The sequence below is a fragment of the Tympanuchus pallidicinctus genome, unplaced genomic scaffold, assembly GCF_026119805.1.
Source record: "Tympanuchus pallidicinctus isolate F22 unplaced genomic scaffold, pur_lepc_1.0 scaffold9, whole genome shotgun sequence".
NCBI classification, from domain to species: domain Eukaryota; kingdom Metazoa; phylum Chordata; class Aves; order Galliformes; family Phasianidae; genus Tympanuchus; species Tympanuchus pallidicinctus.
In genome coordinates, this window is record NW_026294813.1 from 5695611 (window position 1) to 5713699 (window position 18089).

Consider the following 18089-nt stretch of genomic DNA (forward strand, 5'->3'; position numbering starts at 1 on the left):
ATTGCACTTACTGTTGTTACAGTATCTCCTGCGATGGCTAGAATTAGAATCCTTTGGAAAAAAAACATCAGAAATATGATGTTCCTGAAGAGATAAAATATGAGTCCTAATTATAGACAAGTATAAGATTATAACACATTGATCTTCTAGGCTTATTTTTTTTTTTAGCTCAGCTCATCCTAGAAGATTATTTATGCTGATTGAATATACACTTTGCTGTCACAGTGACAGACCCTTACAAGAGGTTACTTCATATTGGTTCCTGCAGAGTTGGCTTAATTTCTATATAAAAGTGAATGATATTCAATCTACATGGGCCAAGCATCTAACAAATGCCATACTGTCAGAAACAAAAAACTAACTTCATATGGCAGACTTTATTTTTTTTTCTTCTCATTATAAGTACATCTAAATAACCTATTAGAAAGGAAAATAAGCACTATTTATATCTAGGCACCATCCAAATTTTAGAGAAATTGGCCTCATTAAGGCGCACTACTGACATCTTCCACCAGAATTGATGACTAAGGTAGTGCTGAATTCTTTGCGCTTTTCAAACTGTACTTAATAAATAAAGTTGTAACAACTATAAATAGCGGATTTTTTTCTTTTTTTGGTGGGGCAGGGGTGGTCGGGGGGGGAGGGGGAGGGCAAGGGAAGGAGAAAGGGGGCTGGATTAAACCAGAAAGTCATTATCTGATTATAGAAAACAATAAATTTATTCAGAAAAGATTGAAGGAGATTATCACTGTACTGCGCTGAATAGAAACAGAAGTAGAAAAAGCAGCTTCTCCTCCAAAAACAAATGAAAGCAATATCCTAACTGGTTTGGGTTTTTTTTGGCTCATCATTTCCCAAGTAGAATCGGCATTGTTCCTACTAACACGTTAGTTACTACAAACATTATCCTGAAGTGGCACAGAGTCCTGTATGGCTCTGATTTCTTATCATGTGCACTTAAGGTTACTTCCAAAATATAATGCAAATTTGCAGTGTTAAAAATAAAAATAAATGAAAGAGTTGCTTTCATGTCACCTCAAACTCCCTCCCTCACTTCTGCCCTCTCAATCCAGAATAATTTCAGAAGGATTTCAATCTATTGTAACAGAGCACAGGGAAGCAGCTTGCACTGAGCAGCAGAATGCAAAAGTGAGCTTTAAATACTGTTTCTACACTCCCTTTTCCATAGCATTTACATTATGGCTTCCATCCAAGTCTCTAGTTCTCTGATTTCAAACAGACAATTGCATAGCAATAATACAACACTCCTATAATCAACAACACAAACCTTATTAAAATGCAGTGAGGCACAAATATAGGCTTGCCTTTTCCATTTAGATTCACCACAGCTCTTCAGATGTCTTAAATGTGCCATTAAAATGCCTCAGACAAGCTGTCAGCACAGCTGATTTCACTTTAAGAAATGCTGTCAACATTAATTCCATTTTAGAAACACTCTCTCTTGATTGGTAAAATGATAGTCTTAATAACTTTCATTTCACATTTTAAAATATACTGTCAGATTTCTCTGGATTTTACAGACCTTCAACACTTTAAATAGCTTCCCTTCCCCTCCCCCCATTAGTCTTGGATTATTTTTCTGGCTTCAGTTGCCTACTACAGTAAAATCTTCCCGTCATCCTATTCTGAATTCTCAATTTGAGGGAGTGACAAATCTTACTTTTCAGAGACACAGTAATTACTCCACTGATATGAAGTTGCTTGCGTGGGAAAGGCTGGGGACGCAGATCACAATGTGGAAAGCAAAGACAGCTGAAAGAAATGTTATACCAGAACTGCTTGATCACAGGTTAGAAAGAGTTACAATTACACTAAGTCTGTCAGGATGATGATTTGTTGGTGTAAATGGATGCATTTCCCTATGAAAAAATTTGCCTAAGAGGCACTACAGCAAAATGTTCTAGAAATTGTCTTAAACTACCTCAGTTTCTCCAAAAGGATCTCCATGGAAATTTCCATTTAAACAGTCAGATGAGCATTTTTTAAATTTTATGTATGTTAAACACCACTTTCTTTTTCCAATCAATCTTTGCCTTTGAACAGGGATGTATCATTTTAATGATACTGTGCCTTTCTCATAAAATCTTTGAAGTCCACCTATGATGTGCATATATATATATAGATACATAGTACTGAGCTGTTGCAGGGACCTGATCTCTGCTACAAGCAGAGCTATAAGTCACGTTTGTTGAAGCAGGCAATAAGGGGTTTTTCCTATAGCAAAGACCTCTGTAGAAAAGTAAATTATTTTCATTAATGTTATAGATGGTACTTCCAAAACCACTGGAATATTGAGAAAAATACTGAAAATTAATGCTGTTTGCAAGACTGTTTTTTTCCCATTTCCTCTCCAAAAATACCTGTGGCCATGAATTTACAATCACTTTGGAATGTTGGAATATAGAAGCAAGCTAGCTAAATCAGGCCACAGGGCTCTCTAGCTTAGTATCCTGCAAGTGGCCAAAAGCAGCTGGTTAGGAAATAACACAGAGCAAACCCGCATGATTTTTCTCTAAGAATTTGTGGTATATTTTGACACATGTAGCATTAAATGCAAGGCTAACAAACAACTTTCAATCCAAATGAACTAGGGGGATAAAACATGTTAAGAATGTACAAAAATATTCATAATAGCAAAATTTCAGTTAGTTTTAGTAGTTAAGAGAAGCAAAGTGGACATAAATTAATCAGAAACTAATCTAAGACCAGTGAACACTTCTCATACAGATCAGTGAAACATCCGCCCTACTAAAACAGCTGTTGATCAGTTTTGATGTTGATCTAAATCAAAGGCCTGAGGCTGAAGGGCTCTGTACATGGTTAGCATTGCCTGAACCACACAATGTAGCGGCATAACTTTATTTGGAAATAAGAGAAACAGATGGCCTGACTCAAAGACAATCAGAAGTTCCAGTATGCATTCAACTGAGTAGTGGGATTTAAAGACTAGAAGAAAAAGAAGAGAGGGAAGGAGCTGAAAATAAATAAAAAATAACCACATTGTTTCTAGCTAAGCAGAATAAAATCATTATGACTTATTGTACAGTTTAAGCAACCGAGGAGCTTTACAGGCACTGACATGACATATGTTATTGAATTTCTTTTGAAAAAGATAACAGTATGTCTTTCAATCCATCAGTAGAAACTGCTGTTGCAACAACAAAAATATTTAATAGATTTTTAAATCCCTGTAAAGTAACAGTTTCAGCAGTGAAAGGCAGGGATACGGGAGTGCTAGGATAACCTTTTTTTCTATTCCGGGTTTAGAGTTTGAAACTCTCACCACGTGATTTTTATAGAAATAAAGAGAAGTAAATGTAATGTAAAAAATGGCATCTGAACAGTCAGTGTGATACTTTCCAAGTGAAAACACATTTTAAAAAATCTGCCATCTAGTATGCAGTCTCACATACTGCAGCCCTTCACTAAAGTCCTAAGTATGCCTTGATCTGTACCTAGGTCTTTGGAACCTAAGACCAAGTCCTGGCTCTATACAATAGATATTTCGAGTAGTAGTAAAAGAAGCAGATATTTTATAAGGGATACATCCATACTTCACATCCAGAGTAGGCTTCAGGATAGCATTTCTCACACAGTTTCACAGAGTTTTGTCCTGACTTTTCCAGTAAAGGATTGCAATGTCACATCTGTTTCTGCTTTTGCAGAATCATTTGCAAAGAACAAATAAAAGAAATCACCTTTAGTATCTTCAACTGTTTCTGAACTTTTACCACACTTATGGTGCCCTCTACAATGGGCTCTTGGCCCCATTCTCGCTGAAATTCTTTGATTTCTCTCCCATCATATCTTATTGTATGAGCACTGTACGTAGTCAAACTCCAAATAGTCATACCATCTTTTCAATCTCTTACTATACTTTCTTTTGCTGTGAAGATCTTATAATTATGTATTATATAGATTATATAAACTACTAGCATCTGCTAATATTTAGAGAAAAGTCTAGCTGTCTTGCTGCAGGCAAGCAGCTTTCTTTTTCTGTCAAATATCTCCACTAGAAAATCTTTCCCATGTGCTCATTCTTACTCTACTGCCTATCTCCAAACACTTTGTCATTTTTTTTCTTGGCTTTTTATCTAAAACAGTGAGAATCTAAGCTGACTCAGATCCTTTGGTACAACTTTAATATAAGGAGAACAGGTGCAATAAGAACAATACAGAATAAATATTAAGAACACTGAGCATCCTTGAATAAATGAAAACTTAGAAGTTCTGGAAGTAACTGAGGTGCTCAAGCTGTATAAGGATGAACTCCTGGAAGTTATCTGACTGAGATCTGAACACAGTAGTTGTCTGTACAGCTATGAACCTACAATGAGCTTTCCTTGGCTGTGTGAATCCTTAAACGCCAGGTGTTTAAAAATTACTGCAACAATGAAAGAAAAATAATGATTAATGAATTGCAATTTTTCTGAGAAATAAAGTATACCAAATATGACTTGCAGAGAAATTGAAAGGTTCTTGATAAAATTGTAGTAAGCACTGCATGAAAAAATACAGCAGCATGAAAAAGGATCCTCTTGTGAAACTTTTAGAAAAACACTTTTTATGTGTTTTCAAAAATATGCACAGTGTAGGAAAGAGAGAAATAAACAAAGGAGAGGAAGGGGAATATTCCAGGATATCATTCACCTGCTGGACTCCAGCTTAAACCATGACAAAAGTTGTACAACATTCCAACTTGTTTCAGTTAACAGGGGAAGTTCAGAAAGTGTTTTCCTTCCAGCCATCACAATCATGCTCCTAACAAACTACTTTTGCCTAGGAATGGTTCCCTGTGAGCCTCCTTACAGACAAGCAATTTGTGAATGATTTGCCTTACTTACCATAACTGCTGGCCAGCCTAACCCAATGTTGGCCAGAGCTTCTGCCCTTTTCAGGTATGCCTTGAGCAGTAAATTGATTTGTGCCAGAGAGCATTTCTAGGCCATGGAATTTGTCTATACTATGAAACAGTCAGCATGCTTTACTGCATGGCTTTGGCCCAAGCTTGCTAGCACTCTGTCAAACAGATCCTGGGCAAGGTTCAGAAGTTAGCAGAGGCCAGAGACCATACCATACAAAGTCTGGATGTAGCCATTCTCTTTCAGAAACTAAAAGAAGTACAACATATGGACAAAAACTGTTCCATGCCAGCTAAACTCAGTGCCAAAAGATAATCTCGGTATGTTTAATTTATTGCTACACACAGATCCTGAGAAATCGCAAAGCCCAGCAATTCTCAGCTTTCCATATTGATTTATTCAAATCATTTACTGCTTGACTAGATACACATTTGATTTTCATTCTGAAAGGGCAAAATCTTATTTTCAACATTACATTTCCTATTCTCATTTAAAAGAGCTGTATTCTAAGCAGCAGAAATGCTGTCACCAGCACCAGAGAAAGGAACTAGGAAGTCATAGAATCATAGAATGGCTTGGGTTGGAAAGGACCTCAGGGATCATCAAGTTCCTATCCCCATTCCATAGGCAGGATTGCCAACTGTTAAATCAAGTACTAGGTCAGATTGCCCAGGGCCCCATCCAATCTGGCCTTAAACACCTACAGGAACAGTATGTAAAATATACTTTGATATAAAATAAAATTTGATACATTTTTCAAATAAACTTTGATGGGGGCTATCATATGAAGTCAAATGTGTCAAAATCAGGCTGAAATTCCTGTGATGAAACACTTGCTATATTCACTCTTATCTATCTCTACACTCTAGTCTCAATTCTGAAACATTTTTGTAGGTTCATTTTTCACCACGTTTCTTCTAAACCAATCTATCCAGTGACTACTGAATTGACACTATAGCCTGTGTCACTTTTATTTCTGGAGTAGTGAACTGCATCTACACTTCCAAGGTACTGTAGTAGTCTCCTTTAGGAGTCTAACATCAAGGTAACTTTCATTCATGGTCCTATTTCCAGAGATTACCTTGACACAAAAAAGAAATTATTCTCTTTTTAACTGAACATCTTTTTATTGCTAGAGAACTGTTAGGGAGCTTTTCAAGCAAAAAAAAATTACATGCCTAATGTTTATTGACTTTTTTGCAAGTACTATTAATTAACTACTGAATGATGTTTTGCTTTCCTCATTCATCTTATAGTGCTCGCTTAGTCCTTACTCCCTATGACTACAGAATTGTGTGACAGTTGAAGACAGCAAGATTTTGGTTATCAAATGAAACATCACACAAAATTCTAGAAAGGGTATGCTGACACAAGCAGCTCTCACACCATTTTCTCTGAGAGGGTATCTTTTATTTGTGTATGATCACTGCATATAGTCCATAAACTCTAACTAGTCCCAGGTGAAAGACATCTAATCAGCAAAAGTAAATGTAGGGTTCTTGTTTGATGTTTTCACTGAGATGCTGCAACTTGAACGAAAGTGTGCAAATATTGCTGTAAGAATGTAGTTAGAAAAATTTCATAATATGCAGATCAGAGAGGGGAAGCTTGATACCAGATTCCTCAAACAAAATTGGTACTGAAATCAGTTTGAAATTAATTATTTCTGCCTAAATACATTTTAAAAAGTAGTTAAAGTTGTAGTATAGACATCACGGAATCACACAATCACACAGTCAAGAGACCATTGAGTCTAAACTCCCTGCTAAAGCAGGTACCCTACTATAGGTCATGCAGGTAGGCATCCAGCCGAGTCTTGAATATCTTCATATAAGGATACTCTACCCCACAACCTTTCTGGGCAACCTGTTCCAATGATCTGTCACCCTTACCATGAAGAAGTTCTTGGACATGTTAGTATGTAACTTCCTCTGATCAAGTTTTAGGCCACTACTGCTTATCCTATTGCAGCACACCACTGAGAAGAGCCTGGTCTTACCTGTTTGCCTCCCAGATCTCTTTAAATATTTATGAATGTTTATTAGATCCACTCTGATCTGATCAGTTTTGATCTCATCATTTCCAGTTTTTTCTATGTAAATCTGTGAGATTTTTCAGAATGGTTTATTTCATACTTAAAATTGTTAATCGCATGATGTTCCCAAATACTTTGTCACTGATTTTGAAAGAAGTACGACAAATTCATGCATGTTTCTATTCAGAATTAAATCACATTCACACTACTTTATCAGTTTTATATGTTATGTAATATAAATGGTCTTTCATAATTGCAGTTTGAAATGCAATAGATATTGCAGAACTACTCATTTTGGAAATGCATTTGCATAAAGTAATAAATATTAAAATAGAAAGGTGTTACTTATGCAAATACTGCATGAAAATAATAATGCAACTGTTGATACAACTTAAGAGATGGGGTGATACTGCTCTATTTCACATTTTGTGTACTGCAACAGCTTTCTGAGATACTTAGTTGATTTTGTGGAAGGTTTACACTGGCAAGCCTAACTGCAACTAATACTTCATCTAAAAAGTTCAAACAGTAATAGGGTGCTGCTACAGTTTCAGTTCATTTGGCAACAACGGTTTTTAAGAACCAGCATTAAAATCTTAACTGGAAGAAAAAACAAAAACAAAAACAAAAAACAAACAAGCAAATAAAACTCATGAGGCAGGGCTGGCTGGGGAAACAAAGCTTTTGCTTTAAAGCATGATACAGAGTCTTGTTCCTAGCCCTGCATCCTGATAAGCGCCTTCAGGAAGGTCCTTTTCATTATCTATGTCTCTGCCCCCTCTTCTCTGTGGGATACAAAAAACTTGTGTTCACTCAGACATTTCACTTGCAAGTGTTTTTAGACAAGGATTCTCCTGTACTGTTTTGTCACTGCAGAACAAAGGGGGTCGTTCTCAAAGCAGTCCTTGTGGCGTTGCTGCCATACAAAGACCAACAAAATGTTCATTTGGCTAGAACTGGAAGTTTATTCCAGCTGGCAAAAATACAGCTGCTATATCCTTTCTATGCCATGGATGGCCCTGAATACATTTAATTAATAGACTGCTTTGAGCCAAGCACGTAATTGGAATCTGGCATGGAGAGACATTATGAGAAATGTACTGATGTCAAACTAATCATATTAATACAAAATTATAAACGGATGTTGCTGATTTAGCTAGGAGATACATGAACAATAAAATCAATCGTAAAGGCTACTTGGTGATTAAAACAAGGGCTGTGTAAAGACAATAATGTAAACACAATTTTATTGCTCTCTTATCAAAAAATAAGGTAATGACATTGAGAATTACCTAGTGATCATCAACACTGAAGTTGAAAAGAACACATGATGCATAGTAACCTAGTGTGCTGCAAAATCTCTTTTGTTCTTGATAACAATAAGTATTAAGCTTAGAAAGATAGAGAAGTTGAGAAGAAAAGAGCCTGTGTTCCTGTAACCAGAGGGCATAGACCAACAAATGATTTGAGATAAGAATGGCTGTAGCCTTGTTAAGGTGACATGAATGAGATGAAGCCTAGGAACGGAGCAAATTCACCTTTGGCTTTACCTTGATGATCATAGTCTTCACATAAAAAATGAAAACACTGGGGAACTATTACACATTAAAAACAAACTCACCTTGTCTGCCATTTAAAGCATGTTAGATGGCATAGTCATGTTTGATCCAAACCTTCCCCAGATTAATGACTTTTACCATTAAATGTATTTTTAAATTACTTGTATTCATGCACAGAAAAAGGATATTTTGGTTAATCAGGATATTACAAATATCGTACAAAGAAAATGCTGAAAATCCTCAGGCACCCAAGGAAGATGGACAAACCTGAAGCTTTAACTGCAGCTCCCACATTGTTAAAAGTTCTGCTAACATCTCTCTAGTTGAGTATCACCCTGCCACTCAAAAATTAGGATGTATAAGCATCACTAGCTGCTGCATGAGTAAATTTTTGTTCTCTTTTCCTGTTCAAGAGGATAGTTTGCAGAAAAGAACGCTCATTATAAAAACTGAGAATTTTTATAGCATCTTTGAAATGTAGGAAAAAGACAAGGGGTTTCCTTCATCAGTAGAAGTGGAAAAGGGTTCAGCTGATTTAGTTGACAAGCTTAGCTGACATAGCAAAAAATTATACTTTCTGTTACGCATCTACTAGCGTTTCTCCTATATTATTATTATCATTATTTATAATAATTATTATAAATTATTATTTATATAATAAAAATATAAACTTTATATAAATATATACAGGAGCAAGAAAACAAAAAAGGTATCTAAGTGGCACTTTGAAATTCTCTGTAATAATATATGTAACTTTCAATGGACTACATATTGCTCCTGGCTGCACAGATTATATGTCAGCCTGTGCTATTTCTTAAAAGAATTTAATTCAGAACATATACTATGCTGAATTTTAATGCCTTAAAAATATTGGTTATGTTCTTAACCAAAAGGGTTGAAGACAGCAAAATGATGTAGGAAAGCATTTCTTTTTCATTACTCTGCCATACATACAGATAATATATAGATTATAACATTCAGTGGAAAACAACAGCAGTTTAAATGCTATCTATCAAACTTCTACAGCTTGCTTAGTTAACAGAATTATTATCTTGGCTTACCCAGATCTGTAGCTTAATTCTTTTTTCATTTTTGAAAACTGTTTTTACTTTGAAATCGATCCCAACCGTGCTCACAAATGCAGAAGTGAAGGAATCATCAGCATATCGGAATAGAAAGGAGGTTTTCCCAACACTGCTGTTGCCAATGATGAGCAGTTTGAACATGTAATCAAAGTTCTGGTCAGATGTATCTTTCTGGCCATATCTGGAATCTTGAGCAGACGCCATCTGTAATTCAGAATAAAAAGAAATAAGTTATTGTCTTTTGAGTCATATAAAACAAGAAAATTCTAGATTTTATTGGAATTTTTAGTAACAGGCATAGAGAACTAAGAAGGTCACAGAAGTTCAAGACACTTCTATAACTCTTGTATTCATTATAATAGTTGAAAAAGAGGACTTATCAAAGCTAAACATCACTATAATGAAAACAAAAAGATCCTTCTAGAAGTCCAGCTCTTGAATAACAGTTAAGACCTACTTTCAGAAAATGTAAGGAAAGAAATAAATTGTGAAAATACAGACAAAGATGCTTCTCTTCACATTCACAAGGAATAAATAAGAGATGACGGGTAACTTATTGCAGAGGAGGTACAATTCCAAACGAAAACTTAGAATCATTCATAGGTGATATAATTCTTGAATAATTTATCTTACTATAAATATTCTACCATCATTTCTAATGCCTACCACCTTTTTAATACATTTGCCATTAGTAGCTTTCCATGAAAAAGTGAGTTCAGTATATACCTCTCACATAAGGTCTTGATATTTTTCAGTTCTCATATCTTGTACAGTTTTGGAATAGGAATAAATGACAGTTGATAATGTCTTCATATTTGCATCCTTAAAAGAAGACTTCTAACTCATATAAAACGCGAGATTACAAAAACTGAATAAACTGAATACTACTGAATATCAAATTCATTTTGCTTAGAGGCTTCAAAGATAATAGGTTTCATTATACATTTTATGCTTTACTTTCAGAAGTGTCACAGAGGTTAACTTGAAAACTCAGCCGCAATCTTACCTGTAAGGATTAAAACGCAGTTGGCAAAAACAATAACTTAAAACTAAATGTTTTTCACTCGTGCTAAGAAAAGTCTCAAGAATTTTTGGAACCTGGCAGTATTTTAAATTCTTGCATTTGGGCAATAAGGGTAATACATTTGCAGACCAATTTCAGACAGCAAGAGCAACAGCCTATTCTAACATAAAGGTACTCAAAAAGCAGCCTGTGTCAAAGCTTTCTAAATTAGACATCTCAGACTGCATTCAGGCAGTCTAAGAGGACAGCTGGAACTGAGACACTGCAGAAGGATGAAGGATGTACACTAACTCAGTGAAATTCTCTCAGAATTTCAATTACTGCATAAATCTTCTGAGATAATTTTTTGTCTTCTAATACAAGTAACACTATGCTAGCTTCTCTGGGCATATGGGGAGTCATATAGAAGTGGGGACAAAATGTTATGAAGGAGACAATGGAAGTATCAAGCTTTCAATGGAAAATGCAGTGTAAGATTTATATTTCATAAATAATGCATTAGTGACTGTTTGATTTCTGACTTATCCTTTTTATTTGGTAATGATTAAAGTTCTTGGCTAAATCTGGTCTCAGTTACCACATCTTTGCATCCTGAGTGTTTGCATTAGTTTTAATATTTATTCGCTTCTTTCTGAAATGTGAAACATTTTAGAATGAAAAAGTACAAATGAATATCACTAATATTTCACCTTTCATATTTCTACAGTGAAGTACAGAAACAAATCTTCTCCACCCTCACCACTCTCCCCTATTCTAAAACTATATGGGGTATTTTGCTTGGAACATGTGCATAAGAAAATTATATTGTGTTTATGCTAGTCTAATCTTAGCAGGGTATCACATACTAAAGTGCTAATGTATTGCACAACTTACAAGAGGAAGTCAATAAAATCCTCCAAACCAAAGGCTGTGCAGTGGCTGGGCATGTCTGTGAGCAGCCCTTATGCTTTTGCAAACAGCCTGTTCTGCTGTTCTTCAGTCTCTCTTCCATAATCTAGCAGCTGAAACCATAAATTACCACTTCTAGAAAGAAGAAGCATTTTCTTTCTTGATTTTTTCTCCTAAGAAGACTTTCATGTAGCTTCTTCAGCTTGCCTCTTGACAAAGCCTGCTGGTCCCCGCCAGCCTTATATTCAGCGGGCTGGACCCCATGTGCACTACATTTAATCCTTAAGAATTTCAGTGCCTCACACTTCTTTAGAAGTTATGATTCAGTGAGCAGAGTAATCTAGAGGCCTAGTTTCTAATAATAGTGCTTATGATAGTTTCACTAAAGCTTGCACTTCATGTTGCTTTCTTAGGTAAGAACATTTCCTATTGACACTTTTAAACAATGTTCCTCTAAATTAATATTTATGTGGATTACCCATGCAGTAGTTTTTTTAAACATTCTCAGCAATAATTAAAAAATAAAGCTCAGTAACTTCACTATGCCTTGAACTTATGGATTCATTACTTGCACTGCTGTATGCAGAACTAAGGGCAAGTTGAACAAAGAACCTCAGCAAATCTTTATTTCAGTATTTCTGCCTATTATATGTAGCAGAAAGTATAAGAGGAAGGCAAGGAAAAGGACTTATTTCTCCACTTTCCATCTAGGGAATCACGAGGAGGTTAGTGAGTTACTGATAACAGTTCAGATTGTTTGGAGAGATTAACTTCAGCAAAGAGAAATAGTCTTCTGAGAGTATCACAAGTGAATGATACCTTCCAAACTCAGATGAGTTTTAGAATAGTACTGTTGCCTGCACCAGCCTGAAAAAACATCAAACTCAGCACTGCTGTCATTACTTCCCAAAGCTCATTCATTTCATAATAAGCTTCAAAGTGTGCATCAGGCTCCCACTCTAAATGATACTGTAGAGGAGTCTCTATTTTTCTGTTAACTGGAAGAGAAACCTAGATGCTTGATCTTGCAGGGATTTGTGCATGATCTTGCAGTGTTTTTGTCTCTTAAGTGCAGACTGCTTGTTTCAAGCATGGACTGCACTGCTGTAGAGAAAATAATACCGCACTTCACTTTTAACACGATTTGTCTCAACAATGGAGGCATTTAATAAATAAAGAAATGTGAAAAATCTGATGCCGATTCCTCCTTTGGAAAAAATGCTGGAAATAAGTAGGAGAACAGCCATACTCGAGCAAATTAATTAAATACTACACATATTGACAGGAACCAGATAAACATGCCAAATTTGCTAGCTCTGTAATCTTCTGTTTCCAAGAAAACCGAAACTTTACCTTTATTTTGACAAAGCTCTCTTCTCAAATGATTAAATGGCTACATAAACATGCAGCACATTCATCAAAACACACTGAATTTTCTCTCCAATTAAAATTTGTCTGTATTTAGTAACATTAAAAAGAAGATGCACAAAGCTGTTTCCATTAGCTCATTTCGTGCACCATTTTTTAACAGCATGAGTGCCTCTTTAGATCCTCATAGTCACCAGGATTTCAGCAAAAAAAAGCAGCCTTGGGCTACCTCCTGAAGGACTCAAGACAGATCTGAGAGCCCAGACCTGGCCCACCAGGCCAAGAAAATAAATCTCAAAAGATCTTCATGATAACGCTAAAACACTTCGCTGTGTTTCTCTCTATGGCCTTAGAGGATCTTTTTCTTTGATAGAATTAATTTGAACAGCTTTCTCACTTAAGCAGGGCAACATGCTTCCTGGCCTGTATATCACTTCAGTTTGAACATATACATCAACCATACTCTGGATGTCTATGCAGATTGAATTGCTCTTGGAAGAGAGAATGCAAAAAGAAAAGCTGTGATTGAAAATACTAAGGTTCACTCTTTTGTGTATGCCAGAACTACTTTCTACACTATTAAAAATAATATCAACAGGTATATTTTAAAGGAAAAGATTAAGAGTAAGCCTGGAGAAAATGTTCTCTCTCTATCTACACTAAGAATAAATGGACACTGATTGAATAAATACTATTATTTCAAATAGTAGGATTTATTTCTATATATTGTGTAGAAATACATACATTTATATTGCTTTCAAAAAAGACTAGCTATTTCAGCAAAAAGACGATTCTCTGCACTGGCAGCTTTTTGTGAGATGGATCCTCCTTTCTGTCAAATATTACTAATCAAGATACCCAGGTGAAATGGAAACAATGAAATACAAGTGGAAAATTCAGTATTTGTAACTTCTGGGACTGAATGTAGGACGCACCACAAGTGAGCATCTTGAATCTGCAAATCAAAGGTCATCATCAGTGCAGTTAGGATATTATCAAGATCCTTATATGGAAGAACATTTCATTTATTCTATGACTGTATGACCTACTCAGGAAGAAAAGAATGATTTTGTACACAAACTGCCAGACGAATAATCTGGGGACTGAGTTTTGTTTCAGACTTTTTCACCACTCTCATTTTCCTTTTTTCCTCATGTCTTCAGCAAGATGCTTAACCTCTCTTACTTTAATGCTCTCTAAATAGTCCCATGACTATCCACAGATGCAGGCCACAGCCAATCCTCAAAAAGCTTTGCAGATCATTCTTGTGATCTCATTTTTAACAGAGTTAAGTGGACAATCATTTATTTGGAATTATGGATCACTGGCCATCTGCAGCATACAGCTTGTCTAAGTTAATTTGCAGCATCAGGAGAAGCATATCTACTTCAAGGTATTATGAAGTTGTATTTATGAATATTTGCAAGCATATTATTCAATCTGAAAAGTATTGTTAGAGATGTTTTATTATAGTAACAATAATGAAATGTTGGGGAACTTGAGGAGATACAGAGAGGAGAGAATCTAAAACAAGCTCAACTTTGTATCAGGAGAAGTAGCATGAATATGGCCACAGTGCTGGCTACTATCCAGGACAGCAGCATGAAAGGCACAATAAAGAACAGTTCTGGAAAAGCTTTAGCACATGATTTCTGATGATCTGCTTATGGTGAACTAAGCATGACTTCTCAGCTATTTTTCATTAACCTAATTTTCTCCTGTGAGTGAAATCTAAGAGTAAAACATACACAGATAGTAACCTTGAGTAATCATTAGGGAATGAAAACTACTCAGGCAGACATACAGTAGAACAGACACTGGGAATTGAGAAGAATTGAGTGTATCAGTATACCTGTGTACCTTTGAGCTGCCTTAGAAAATATGGAACCAGCAAATAAGTGACTTCCAAATAGAAGTTGTGACAGAAAATGATTCCAAATGATTAACAAAAAGGTAATATGACTTGTTCTGTGGACTGAGAGGTTTGGCAGGCTCTTCTCCAGTGCTTCTAATCTTAACCAAGAATGACACATCTAATACTTTTACTCATCGACAGGAGATGTATTGCCATACCAAATTCTGTGTCTAAAAGATCTGATTTGGCTTTTTTTTCTTTTTTTCTTTTTTTTTTTTTAATCATAATTGTACAACTCTTAAATATCTGCAAAGATTCTTTTTACTTGCTCTTGCAGTTTTACATTGTGTTTGCACGTGTCTGTTATAAACCATTATGTCTGAGCACAACCACTGTCAGTGACAACAGGATGTGAAGTGCTCTGAAAAAAAATGTTCTCATTTGTTCTTTGACAAAGCATCAGAAATGCTTACATTGTCTTTATATATTGTTTCCCTTTCAATACTTATATCTCACCTCTACGACATTAGTGAATTTGAATTATTTGCCCAAGAGAGTGACAAAAGTAGCCACAAACTCTGATCCAGATCCAACTATCTGTAGCAGATGACAATAGCTAATTTTTATGTTGGTTAACTCTTTCTCTGGAAGGACTGTTTGAGCTAACTTTCTGGTAAGTTTTGTTTCTTCTTGTCTAAAGAGAAATGTCATAAGCTTGAGTTTCAAACAAGGAATTCATAAATATAGAAAAGACAGTCTTAATGCACAGGCCCTTTCTCTTATCCTCCTACAACATTTTAACTTCTTAGTTATCTATTTAATTATTGTTTGATGGAAATGGAAAAAAAAAAAAACACCAAAAAAAACCAAAAAACAAAAAAAACACCACCAAACCAGTGCTTACACATTCCTCTAACTTCTTTTTATCCTGATCAAAAGACACGTACCTAATCACTTTTTCTGTTGCACTATGGTTCATAGAAAAGTTAGCTCTAGAACGGACTGTTCCACAAAGCTATTGTGTACAAAGAAGCAACAGTATTTGTTTCATGGAAACCAGGCAATTAGTCCAGCCAGTTCTAAGCCACATTTGAACAAGAAAGCTGGAAAAATAAAAGATTATTAGGGAGAAAAGTCCACAATAGAATATTGTTTTACTTGAATCTTTAATAAGAATAGTAGGTAACTACACATGGAATGGTGTAAATAGAAGAAAAAAATGTACAGAAACTACAAGGCAAAATCTGCCAGACTACATTTTCACACAATTATCATTTTGGAACACATCTGTTTAAAAACAGACATTGTTTGACCATCTCTCTAGCTTTGAAAAACTGCAACTTAAAGTGGTTTGTGGTTGTTTTTTTTTTTTTTTTTTAATATCTGTTCACTGTCTCTGTTTATGCTGAGACTATGCTATCTGTTAAACAATAATTCAATTTATACTGATTACTAGATATAAAAAATAAGCAGCAGTTCTCTGATATATGACAGTTAAGTATGTATTCAAATATGGAGTTTATTTTCCTCAAATTTTATTTAAAATTGAACAACAATTTTGTTTTTTCAAGTATTTATCAGTGCCAGTAACCCATCAAATGCCAAATGCAAGAATGACCAATCTGTTTTTTTCATCAGAAAAATCTGCTTTTAATGAAATGCTCTTCAAAGTCAATACATACTAAATATGACTTTGATATTTCAAAAGACACACGTAAATAGGTGTCAAATTCCACATAAATATTCCTAAAGCATGCACATAGCATGCAGAACTAAGCAGTTTAAACAGCAGACTAATTGTTGCTGTTCTCCAATCAGAAAACCAAAAAACATTCTAAATGAAGACTGGTTTATTTGTAGTGCACCTATTTGAAATGTTTCAGCATATGACATCCAAGCAATTGCTCTGCAAAATGTTTATGAAATTATTGTCCTCTGTCAAAAGTCAAAGAAACCCAATGCCACTTCAGCGTAACTTAAGACTTCAGATTGCTTTTTGAGCATGCATATTAAAGCAAGTGCAGTTCAAGCTGGTACTACAGACAGCAGATATACAGCATGAAAAATATTTGCTAACAGAGCTGCAGTTCATAACTTAAATCACCATTGACTGCAGAAGTGTTCTTTGCATTGTACAGAATCAGCAAGATTGATTGCTACCAGTTCACCAGAAATGTGACCAATCTTCAATTAGAAAGCAGTCATGTGTTTGAGTACATAGTCTAGGGGCCCACAGCTCCCACAAGAGATCATAAAAGGGGCTGTGAGAAATAATTAATATACAGCTAACTGCACAGCACAAACTGTTTTTAAGCAACTACCAAGAAACTGCTTTAAACTGTGCGGCATTACTTGTGTCTGCATGCACATCATTTGTTTCCGACATACTAAGGGGTGCAATATCCTTTCATATGTGAAATGGTTGAAAAGAGGCCACCTCCTCACTGCTCCTAGCTCTAATGAGCTGACTATCCCCGCTGGAGATGGACGGCAGCTCCTCGCGCAAAAAAACAGGTGGAGACAACTCATCAACTTCCTGCACGCCCAGACATCAATTCCTCTCACCATCCCCTGAAAACTTACCCTTGCCTACTCCCAGGGGCCTGCGATCAGAGCTCAAAGGGCATTAACGGTACCTGCAGGGCACTGCTTTGTTCACCCTGAAGATCCGAACCCCACAAGTGGGATAGCAGCCTGGGGCACCGAGCTGTGCGCAAGACGGGGCACACCGAGCCCCACAGCCGGGGCTGCCCACCTGCCGGGCAGAGTCCCGACACGCCCGGGACCCTCGTCCATCGGGCCCCGCACTCGCCACGCCCGCCGAACCAGTGAGCCGCCGCCGCTTCTGCCGAGCGCCGTGCCGGGCAGCCGACTGCGAGCCCAGCCCGGCGGCTCCACAGTTCCTCGTTAGGTCTCCTCCCGCCCCGTCCTGCCACCTCCCGCATCCCAGCCTCGCCGCACCCGCCGCTTCCTCGCCCCCGGCCCGGGCACCGACCTGCATGGGCGCTTCGTGCCTCATCGTCGGACGCGGCCGCCGCTCGTCCCGCTGTCGCTCGCAGCCCGCTGCCCACCCGGACTCTGCCGGCAAACCCGCCCCGCGATCAGCACCGGAGCTGTCCGCGCTCCGCCCACGGCACCGCCCCTCTATCCCGTGCGCCCTAGGGACATGTAGTCCCCGCCGCGCGCCGCTCCTCTCCCTGGTGACGGCTGGGGACTACAGCTCCCGGCATGCTCCGCGCTCGACGTCCTGCCGCGGAGGCCGGCGCGAGGGGTGGCGGTGCAACCCGCGCGGTTCTTTGCGAATTAATAGCGGTGGGGGAGACCCCTCGGGCTGGGCCGGGAGCCCGAGGGGAGCCGGGCCCAGAGGAGAGGGCGAAGGGCGCCGGGCCGGG

At 37.2% G+C, this 18089-nt stretch overlaps 1 protein-coding gene across 1 annotated transcript in view; it reads right to left on the bottom strand.

Moving 5' to 3' along the window:
* RAB3C (RAB3C, member RAS oncogene family) overlaps positions 1-17832 on the bottom strand; it is a 128331-nt gene extending 110499 nt beyond the window's left edge. The window contains exons 1-2 of the mRNA XM_052670478.1: positions 17693-17832; positions 9539-9766 (exon numbers count right to left, since the gene is read on the bottom strand). Of these exons, the coding sequence (XP_052526438.1) occupies positions 9539-9766; positions 17693-17716 (252 nt within the window). The 5' untranslated portion in view covers positions 17717-17832. The remainder of the gene's footprint in view (positions 1-9538; positions 9767-17692) is intronic.
* Between the last annotated feature and the right edge of the window lie 257 nt (positions 17833-18089).